At 30.5% G+C, this 11,952-nt stretch overlaps 1 protein-coding gene across 1 annotated transcript; it reads left to right on the top strand.

Moving 5' to 3' along the window:
• LOC131594205 (protein WALLS ARE THIN 1-like) lies at nucleotides 1-2,542 on the top strand. The gene is made up of 6 exons (XM_058866291.1): nucleotides 1-294; nucleotides 491-553; nucleotides 749-865; nucleotides 966-1,410; nucleotides 1,577-1,728; nucleotides 2,116-2,542. Exons 1-6 carry the CDS (start codon nucleotides 80-82, stop codon nucleotides 2,309-2,311), a joined length of 1,188 nt encoding a protein of 395 aa, XP_058722274.1. The 5' UTR covers nucleotides 1-79; the 3' UTR covers nucleotides 2,312-2,542.
• Nucleotides 2,543-11,952: the final 9,410 nt, after the last annotated feature.

Here is an 11,952-nt window from a genome sequence, read left to right as displayed (position 1 = left end):
CTCTTCACCATCTCACATCTTCAAACTCATATAGTCTTTCTCCATACTATACTTACAGTGTGAACATTATTTTCCAACAATGGCTGATTCAGTCTCTTCTAAGAGAATGTGGTTTTCTATTCCTGAAAGGTTTCAACTGCATGTGGCCATGCTGGCTTTGCAGTTTGGTTATGCTGGTTTTCATGTTGTCTCAAGAGCTGCTCTTAACATGGGAATCAGCAAACTTGTTTTTCCTGTTTATAGGAACATCATTGCTCTTCTTCTACTTCTTCCCTTTGCCTATTTCTTGGAAAAGTTAGTACCATTAAATATCTATGTACATTATATTGATAAAATAGTAACAAAAGCTTGTCAAAAAATATCCACGAGAAAATTACATGATAATATTATAACATATAGTTAGTTCATTTTGTATATATGTATTACTAATATATGTTTGTTTAATTAATATCTATGATTCTCATCAACATGTTTCTTTTCCTTTTTTCAGGAAAGACAGACCACCAATTAATTTCAACTTTCTATGCCAGTTCTTTTTTCTAGCACTTATTGGGTATGTTTCATTATATATATATACATATATATATATATATATATATATATATATATATATATATATATATATATATATATATATATATATATATATATATATATATATATATATATATATATATATATGATTTTGTGTAAAAAAAATTGACTTTATATTTTTAAGATTTGATGATAAATATGTTGCTTTAAACAGAATTACAGCAAATCAAGGTTTCTACTTGCTTGGTTTAGAGAATACAACTCCAACTTTTGCATCAGCAATACAAAATTCAGTCCCTGCTATAACATTTCTTATGGCAGTAATACTAAGGTAACCTAATCTCTTAATTAAATACTATATTATATTATGTGACACAATAAAATATTAATTAATTATAACAAAAATTTCATCTGCAAAATTTCATCAACAGAATAGAGCAAGTGAGACTGAATAGGAAAGATGGATTAGCAAAAGTATCCGGAACAATATTCTGTGTAATCGGTGCAACAGTGATTACCTTATACAAAGGTCCAACAGTATATACTCCAAGCAATCACCTAAATAGTACTGCAACATTGATAACAGAAGTAACAACAACACCAATGATTGATTTTGGAACATGGTCTTTGGGTGATGCTGAGGGAAAAAACTGGACACTAGGATGTATTTATCTTATTGGACATTGTTTGTCTTGGTCTGCTTGGCTTGTGTTTCAAGCACCGATCCTTAAGAAGTATCCTGCTCGTCTTTCTGTCACTTCTTATACATGTTTCTTTGGTCTCTTGCAATTTCTTCTTATTGCTTTGGTTTGTGAAAGAAATTCTCAAGCTTGGTTATTTCACTCTGGTGGCGAAGCTTTCACTATTCTATACGCCGTAAGTTATCATCAAAACTATTAGACTTAAACGCAGTTTTGCATGCTGACGATTCAAACTTTATAACACGCGATTTTTCTGATTTTTTTTCTACCATAGAATTATGAGATTTTTTTAATTAATTTTTTTCTACTATATATAGTATCAATTTTTTTAATTAATGCAGGGAGTGGTGGCATCTGGAATTGCTTTTGCAGTACAAATATGGTGTATTGATAGAGGAGGTCCAGTGTTTGTTGCTGTCTATCAACCTGTTCAAACTTTTGTTGTTGCTATCATGGCTTCCATTGCTTTAGGAGAAGAGTTCTACTTGGGAGGGTTAGTCCTAACCCTAATTAAGCACCTCTTAATATAAATTTTTATCCTAAATCATACATAATTTATCATAAATACTCAACTATATATACACAATTTTCATCTTATACATAATACTAAAAATTATATAGTACACTATAAGGTGAAAAATGAAAAATATTCTTTTGAACAAGTTTGTTACTTTCGGTTGAAAACAGAAAAGGTTTTCACTTTTGAATGATTCATTGATTCTTCATAAATATAAAAAGGTTGAAACAATATTAATCATAGGATATACTATTGAATGGAAGATCATGTCTCGTGTGCTTCTATTAAATAAAATCTACTTTACTTTTTGTCCCCTTTATTTTTTTTACTTTATTCATATAATAATGTCCCTTTTTATTATAGGGTCATTGGAGCAATATTGATTGTAGCTGGTCTATACTTTGTCTTGTGGGGTAAAAGTGAAGAGAAGAAATTTGCAAAAGAGCAGCTAGCAATTGCATCATCAACTACAGAACATAGCAACATTAGGCCCACAAGTGTTGCTAAAGGATCATCACTTAATCAACCATTTCTCTCTTCATCAAATGAAAATGTTTGATCAATGAATTGAATTAATTACTACTATCTTATGTCATGAAGTTTGTGTGTGATGTGATCCTATGTTTTTTTTTTAATTATTTAGAATGTGAGTTTTTTGATATGGGAATATTGTAATAGTGGATTCACTTAAAATGGGGCCTAGGCCTAGAGCTTTATGAAATGAGTCCAATATGGTTTGAGAAAATTTTATTTTGTACCTTTATATTTATTCTCATACCCCTACATTTTTATGAAAAATGTCAATTTTATCTTTATGTATTTTTAACTAATTTATTATTTTATTTTTTTAACTTTCATTTTGCATACCAGAAGACTTTGCAAAAGAATTCCGGTAATTATTTTTTTAAAATTTTTCAAGTTTTATTTTGTGTTCCGGAAGACTCTACAAAAGAGTTCTGGTAGTCATTTTTAACTTTTATTTTACATATCGGAAGACTTTGCAAAAGAATTCCGGTAGTCGATTTTTTATTTTGGTTACCAGAAGACTTTGCAAAAGAGTTTCGGTAGTCTGTTTTAACTTTTATTTTACATACCGGAACACTTTGCCAAAGAGTTCTGAAATGAAAAATAATTTTGCAAGAAAAGTGAAAATTCTGACAAATTAACTATTTTTTCATACCAGAACACTTTCAAAAAGTGTTCTGGTATGACAATTTTTTTATCGGAACACTTTTAAAAAGTGTTTCAGTTTACATGCGTAGGGGTGCAATTATTTATTTATTTTTTTATAAATAATAAAAAGTGAAATGATAAAATGGTTAAAATTATTAAAAGATAAAATTGGTATTTTTCAAAAATTATAGAGGTATAGTGCTAATTGTAGAGGTACAAGGTAAATTTTTCATGGTTTGATTTATGGAAAGAAATTATTTGAGATTTTCATATATAGTTTAGTTATTATGATGACATGCAAGTGACAAGCATAGAGACCCACATAATTTCTTAAGATTTGAATTGGTTACAAATGTGTGCTAAGCATTAAGCAAGCATGAAGTTGTTGATAATGATAAGACACAAATTGTAACTCTTAAACCGAAACATCACTTCGGTTTGGTTGAATTGAAAGCTCTTTCATGTCAATTACTACGATTATATAATGAGCTAGGTGCATGCTAGTAAAAATACCGAGCGCATCAAGATAATATAACTATTTTACTAAATGTAAGTGTAGGATATCTAACAACCAACATTCAAGGATTGAGATAGAGGGGGCGAATATGGACTGAGTGCAGCCATAGCTAATTCATCTAATTGATTATGTAACTATTTGCTTATAGTTAAAATAAATAAAATTGCAGTCGAGATTGATGGATAAACGATTTTAGGGATATCTGATGGTCCCTAAGTTGTGGCAAAGTTAGACAAGGGCAAACACATCCTAAGTGAGGACCAACTTATTTTTTCTCAACTCTATTATAGTGTCGAATATAATTATCAAAACTGTAGACCTAGTAAAAAAATTAAAACTACCTCTATAATCTGAAAATGCAACTCCGAACGCACTACGGTCACATTTATTTTTGAGCCAGACTCTAAGACTATGTCAAGACAAATTAAAGAATTGCATCTCCGCATAAGTTTTGGAGATACATCTCCGGACGCTATTTTAATCAAATACGCGTCAGAGTTTCTTCTCCTTCCTCACCTCTTCAAACTCTTAAAACCTCTCAACTCTCGAAACTCTCTTATCTCACAAACTCTTAAACTCATTGAACACACTTCCAAGTTTCTTCCACCAACATCCAATTGATTAAAGAGCTCATCATCAAGCTCCCATTTGATAAGTTTTTTATTTCTCTTTACTTTTTTTATTTCAATAGACATTTGTAGAAATTGAGCATTATGTTATGTTATAGGTAGTTTGGATTTGTTATTTAAATGAATAATGTGTTTGATAGGTAGTTTAAATTATCAATGCATTTTTTTGGATATGTTAGATTGAGTTGCATTGCTTCCATTTTTCGTTCTTTTGAGTTATAGAACATTAAAGAGATGTATCTTCGAATTTTTTCAACGTTTTCCCAGAATCAGGAGATGCATTTTCAATTTTTTTCGTCTGCATTGTTTGACTTCATTTCATTGTGTTTCATGCTTGTAATTATAGGCAATATGACCGATAACTAAGCTAGATTGAGGCTCGACAGAGTTGCGCACTTGCATCAGTTCGGTGGGAAAGAGCCCAATCCTCGCAGGCACTAGTCGATTCTAGTTCGGTTAATGCGGAGATGACAACTTTTGGGGCTCATGCATTTCCTCCTCGTCTTCCCGCAGGAGACAAGTGTCACCTCTTGATGCCTCATAAGCCCCATTGGTATGTTAAGGTAACCGAGACACTTGAGACGACACCCCAAGCACCTCAGGGGTTTGGATGAGGCTCCTCTGACTTATCGGTGTTGCATCTATATTCGGACCATGCTTCCAAGCATGTATGGGTCGAAGAGGTAAATATTTGGAAGCCCTAATTGTATTCATTCTTTGAAAAACACATTTGTTATAATATTTGAAGTTTTAACAAGGATTTATTTTTCTACAGGACCATGATGCTTTAAACTACATAAACCATGAACAAAAGATTAAAAGTCTTTCGTAGCCTATTGAGCAATGGTTTCAGGATGTGATACAACTATTTGAGCTACGAGACTTTTGCACGATCAATTATGTTACTACTAACCATGGTATGTTGTCCGCGTTTGTAGAGAGATGGCACTCATAGACATCATCTTTTGATCTTCCACATGGTGAGATGTCCATCACACTGGACAATATTTCATGCCTGGTGCATCTTCTGATAAGTGTAAGACTGTTAGACCACGACATGATTAACACATATGAGATAGTGGATATGATGGTGGAATATCTGGGAGTTGACCCAGGACTTGCCCTTCAGGAGTTAGAAACAACCCGAGGGTGTCATGCTAGGTTTCGATTCCTAGATAAGCTATATGCACAACAACTTCATGCGGAAGAGCAAGTCGTTAGTGATGATGAGCATGTTATGAAACATAAAGCATACACAATGAGAGCATACCTATTGTTTTTGGTTGGCAATTTCATTTTTGTGGTCAAGTGTGCCGCTTATGCTGATGTTTTTTTACCTAAGATACTTCGCTGACTTTGAGTGGATCCATGAGTATGATTGAGGGGGGGCCTCTTGTTTGGTCTACCTATACTTCAAGGTAGCTGAAAATTATATATGGAAGATCAAACAAATGACTGACAACTAGCTACACACTGTTAACGATAATATTTCTGCATCTTTTTGTGTTTGTGTGTCATTTTCATAACACTTGAGCTACGTCATTACTAATGATTTACATGTACCATTTTCAGGCTTGGATCCTCTAGCACTCCCCACACATATATGGTTGGTCATGTGTTCTGAGCTACACTGAGGATATGCCACATGCTTTTGCATCCGTTACGCTCAAAGGGAATCAGGCGATGATTAGTGCCAAATTGTAGTTATTTTTGTGTATAGTTTTGCGGCACTTATCTTCTCTTTTTCCTCAATTTAGACGAGTTTTAGTGTATATTACATAAATATGTAGCTTTTGTGTTCAATCAAGTTTTTGATTCATTTATGTACCGACTAATAGTTTTTCATTCATTTTGTAGGTATTTGAGCATTTATTGGAGCATTTAGTAATAAAGCTTCAAGGGTGCATTTTTTGATCAATAAAAAAGTAGCCATTAGAAGTTGCAATTGAAGAAGTAAAAAGTTGCAGACGGGTGTGAGTCGCCCGGCGGAGCAATTGGCTCGCCGGGAGAGCGAGGAAAATAAATGTCAAGTTTCTGCCTTGGTCCGCCTCATGGTCGCCGGGCGGAAGAAGAAGGAGTCGCCGAGCGAAGTATTTCGTTCGCCGGGCGAAAGAAGATATTTTACCAACTTATTGACGTGGCAGAGGCTGTGTGGCCAGGAATAAAGGTTTCGCCGGGCGGAGCAATTGGCTCGTCGGGCGAAAGTCGCGTAGCAACATTTGTATATAGTTTCATTTTAGAACATTTTAGGTTTTGTGTGGTTGGTTTTGGGGATTTTTGTGCTCCCATGCCAATGTCACCCATTTTTCCTTAGGATTAGCTTAGATAACAACTGTGGGTCTTGCATTCGGTGATCCGAAGGTGGATTGCTCATCAATCGGCGCTGACAAACCGGAAGATTTGTGGTTTTATCTCTATTTCTCTCTATGTATTTCTCTTAGTTGAGTTTTGTATGTATATTTACTTTGAACTCATGTATATTTGTCGCCCATGGCGTTATATCAAGTTTGCTTTACAAATCTTTGTTGATTGTTGTCTTAGATTTTTGCTCTGTTTTAGGGATTTGAGTTGTTTTAGAGATAGACTTCTTGAATCCTTATCTAGGATGATTATCTATTAGTTTCTGGATTTTAGAGATAGATTTAGAGCTAACAATCTTTATGGGTGTCGAAGCTTAATGCTTTCGTGTTGGTTGTGTCGGTTGAGAGATCGTCGATATGATTGATATGGATGTATGTTGTGTTGTTGAGGTGTGCTGAGAGATCGTCGCCGAGATGATATAGTAGTTCTCTCTACTTTGAGTTAGAAATGACTTAGGGTGTGAGCGATGCCGGATGACATTGACGAGTATTGTAGGTTGAGTATAACTGGTCGATAAGTTTAAGTTTGTGAGAAGTAGATTATATACCAGGCTTGATAAGTCTTTTCTTTCTGAAGAATGAATTCTTTTGTGTTGATATTTACTTTTCCGTTTTCATATTTAAATTCATTCAAAACCAAACTCATAATTATGGAAACTGTTGAATGGCAGTTCGATATCACTAATCTCTGTGGACACGATAATTTCCCGGATAAATACTTCCAAATCTTTTGTTGCTTGCCGCTTTACCGCTTCAACAGGCGACAAAGCCATTCAAAGTGTATCTAATGATTGTAGTGCATCCGAGATACTGAAATAGTTGTCGTATATGCCAAAATTTAATGTCATAACTTGGACTGCATACAATAGTGGTCATTATACCTCTCACACAAAATCAAAAGATGGTCGTAGTACAATGCAAAATAGTAGGGTTATGGTTGAAGCTGAATCGATGTATTTCTCTAGTTCGGAAGATAAGAATCTTGTATTGGGAACTACCGCGTTCTATGGTGTCATTGATTTGGAAGATTGATTATGTTATTTTAAAGTGCCTTTATTTAAAATCAAATTTCCAATAATAGTAATGGTGTACACATTGATGACTTTGGATTCACCCGAGTTGACCTTGACAAGGCATCTTTAATGACCGAACCATTCATCATGGCTTCTCAAGCAAAACAAGTTTTCTATGTGGCTGACTCTTCAGACATATCGGGGAAATGGTCAACCATTCTTCAAGGAAAACACATTCCTCTTAGTGATGAAAGTATTCATATTCCGTCCACTCCTTCTTACAAAAACACAAGTTCCTACCTCATTTGATAAAGTTGATGAAGATGGTGTGCATATTATTCAAACCAATCATAAAGAAGGCTATGGGAAAATTATGTCAATCACACCCCCTCCGTTTTAATACTCAACACTAACCTCCCCTGTTTAATTTTTACCATACACTCACTTCCCCCTACTTCAATTTTAATGATTTAATATGATAAATATCTCTCTTAACACCGTTTATCTCTGTTAAAACAGAAAAAGTTCCCTTCCACTTTCTTTCTTTCAATTGGGAAACTGCTAGGGCTCATCTTTCCTTTAATTTCTTCCACCTACTAAGTTTCCTTCCACTTTCATTTTAAACCAAGTTGCTGCCATGATAAGAGGCAAGTTGTTGCCATGACAACAAATCCATGATGTCAACTCTGTTGCGCTAAAAACTTGATAACACGTGTATTATCACCTACTCAAAAGGCAGTATTACCTTGCTCAAATGTATAGCAGCACAAACTTAACCACAATTTCATTTAGCACAAACTTATCCACAATTTCATTTTTCAAATGTTATAGACATACATAGCTAACAAAAATGTTAGAAGAAATGTAAAATAGTTCAAAGAAATCAAATACAAAGGATAAAAACTAAAATCTAATTTAAATAATTGAAGAGGAAAATGTAGAAAGCAAGAGCACAATTCTAAGAACTTCAAAAACTATGTGTAGGAATGTTTTTTTTTATACTAATGGTGTTAGCAGTCATAATTTGAGGGGAGGTGTGTGTTTTTTCAAAATTAGAGGGGGTGTTTGTGTTGTTTAGTGAAACCTCGAGGGAGGTCAATATAATTTCCTCTTAAATTTAATATCAAGTCAATTTTTATAGTGAGGTGTTACTATTTCAATCAATTAATTCTCTTAAGTCTTAACATTAAAATTAGTTTAATTTTCATTTAATCTTATTAATTTGAATACATTCAATTCAAATCTATATTGGGTTTTTTTATTTATTTTGACTTTTCATTCATTTATTTGTTTATATTTCTATGGGGTATATCAAATGCAATTATCCCCATTAATCACAATATTTTTATTCTATAAATAAATAAAATTAATTGTTGTGTATGGTATAAAAAATAAGAAAAGAGGATTTTATTTTGGAGTGAAAAAATTATGTTTAAATATTACAATATTTTATTTGTTAATAAAAATTTATTGATGTTTTAAACTTTAAAACGCTTATTATGTTTATATTAAAATGGATTTGAATATGAATATTATATTCAAATAAATGGAGACAATAATATGTATATTTTGATTTGAATTTATATTAAAAATATAATTAATACATTTAGATTCCAATCATTCTTATTAGTCCTAATTTAATAGAGCGTGTTAAATTTAATTTCCTATTATTCTAAAATTTTAATATTTGTATCATATAATAGTCAGAAACCAATATATTGACAACTGAATAATAAATAGAATCCTAAACAGAAGAATCCAATACTAGGTTCTCTGGTAGAAAAATGACATATAATCATATGATAAAATAATAAAATAACAAAATCATATAAAAGTTATAGGACCACATATCTGTATTTTTTTTTAAAAATCGGAACAAAACGAGGTCTTAATAGGCCAATAACAAAATTGGTCCTATATATATATTTTATGGACATGTGAAGTTAGCAAGTAACTCCATCCCTAAATCTTTTGTGCATTATACATCATCTCGAAATAATTTAGAAATTTTAAAAAAAAATATCTGCGATAAGATTTTCATGTTCCAATTTCAAATAACTTATTTATACAATCTAAAATTTAAATTGACACTGAACCTCTCTAATTTTTATTATGGAAATAGAGAATCTTCTAAATAAAAGTTATGGAAATAGAGAATCTTCTAAATAAAAGAATCAATTTTTTTTATTTGTAGATAAAATTATATGTTTGGCGGGAGTTACATTTTAAAAACAACAAAAGTATGTAATAGGACTTTTGAATTTCCAATTTTAAATAACTTTCCATATAATATTAAAAATTAAACATTTTCTAATTTTTTCAAATATAAAAATATAAAAATTATTTTGATTTGTCGATGAAAATAAATGCATTGAAGAATGAGTTAAATAACTTACCGATACAAATTGAAAATCAAAATTGACACAGAACTTCTCTGATTTTTTGAGATGTTCGCAGAAGAAGATAGCATATGAAGATAGATAGAGTTATTTTATTTTTAAGAAAAAAAGATAAATTTATCGATGAAATGAGATGTACTACCTCCGGTCCCATTTATAAGAAAAGATTCTTTTTTATATACATTGAATAAATAATGTATCTGGACAATATGTTGTCTAAATACATTATTTATTCAATGTATCTAAAAGAGAATCTTCTCTTATAAATTGGACCAGAGAGAGTATTACGGAGGAGTTACTGTACTATTGAGAGATGAAATTAGATGTATGGAAGAAGAAGTTACTCTGTACAGAAATATTGAAAGATAAAAATTAAGGTCTTGTCACAGTCATAAATAGGTGGTAACACCTATTTAATGATACCGCTTTAAGAATAATGAGTGAGCTGACATCTGTGAAACCTACGGATGAATCACTGACATCTATGAAACCTACGGATGAATCATTGTACAGATGGAAAAAATATAGAGTACTTCTGTTTAACAATGTTGTCAAGAGTGCAAAGTGATTTGACAGGTATGTTGTACACCTATTATTGTTTAATAATGTCGTGTCAAGAGTGCAAAGTTATTTGACACTTATAAAAAATGCTTTAAAATAATATAAGGAGTGTATAATATAATAATAAAGAGATTAATCTACTTTAATAAATACAAAAATATAACGAATTGAATTACTCACTAATACACTAAAATTATTAATGATGTATATCTTTTTTTTTCATTTATTTGTTAATAAATATTTTTATATTTTAAATTAAACTTGTAATAGTTACCTTTTTTATAACCAATTTAATAATTTATATCCAAACTATTTTCATGTGCATGTATTTTTACATAAATATATTAAATTTTAATTATTATCAAAAATATTAAAAAATAACATATGAACATATTATTGTGTCATTAAATTTTTATGCATATATATATGTTTGAATTTGTCTTGCATGCATTTTTTTGTAATAAAGCATAACTAATATAGCATTGTATTTAAAAATAAATAAAAAGAACTACATATCATTAAATCATTAAATTTAATATCAAGTCAATTTTTATAGTGAGGTGTTACTATTTCAATCAATTAATTCTCTTAAGTCTTAACATTAAAAGTGGTTTAATTTTCATTTAATCTTATTAATTTGAATACATTCAATTCAAATCTATATTGTGCTTTTTTATTTATTTTTTATTTTCATTCATTTTTTTGTTTATATTTCTATGAGTATATCAAATGCAATTATCCCCATTACTCATAATATTTTTATTCTATAAATAAATAATATAAATTGTTGTGTATGGTTAAAAGAAATAAGAAAAGACGATTATATTTTGGAGTGAAAAAATTATGCTTAAATATTACAATATTTTATATGTTAATACAAATTTATTGATGTTTTTAACTTTAAAACACTTACTATGTTTATATTAAAATGCATTTGACTATGAATATTATATTCAAATAAATGGAGACATTAATATCCATTATTTATAAGTTGATTTGAATTTATATTAAAAATATGATTAATACATTTAAATACCAATCATTCTTATTCTTATTAGTCCTAATTTAACAGAGTGTGTTAAACTTTAATATTTGTATCATATAATTGTCAGGAACCAACATATATTGTCAACAGAATCATAAATAGAATCTTAAACAGAAAAATCAAATTCTAGCTTCTCTAGTAGAAAAATGACATATAATCATATATGATAAAATAACAAAATAACAAAATCATATAAAATTTATAGGACCACATATCTTTAGTTTTTAGATAATCGCAACAAAGGTCTTAATTGGCCAAGATATAAGTCCAGACAAAGTATCAATTAGGTTAAAACTATAGTGCAAAGAAGAAGAAAAATGTGACTCTTGGTTATATCATGCTCTTCCTATTCAAATAAAAAAGGACGGGTTCAATTACTTTTAAGATTGTTATTGAGTAACTACAAACTATTCTAAAAATCAAGTTAAAAAAGAAAAGAGATTTAAAAAATACAAAAAGTATGTTAAATTTTAGTTCCAAAAATACAATCAAACCACAAAAAT

This window comes from Vicia villosa, linkage group LG4 (genome assembly GCF_029867415.1).
Source record: "Vicia villosa cultivar HV-30 ecotype Madison, WI linkage group LG4, Vvil1.0, whole genome shotgun sequence".
In the NCBI taxonomy this organism is placed as follows: Eukaryota; Viridiplantae; Streptophyta; class Magnoliopsida; order Fabales; family Fabaceae; genus Vicia; species Vicia villosa.
Note: the sequence above shows the minus strand (reverse complement) of the source record. Positions and strands in the feature narration are given on the sequence as shown.

Coding starts and splice junctions, on each gene's coding strand:
- LOC131594205 (XM_058866291.1), top strand. CDS start 80: ATGGCTGATTCAGTCTCTTCTAAGAGAATGTGGTTTTCTATTCCTGAA. Junction 866..965: donor CTTATGGCAGTAATACTAAG/GTAACCTAATCT, acceptor TTTCATCAACAG/AATAGAGCAAGTGAGACTGA. Junction 1,411..1,576: donor CTTTCACTATTCTATACGCC/GTAAGTTATCAT, acceptor TAATTAATGCAG/GGAGTGGTGGCATCTGGAAT.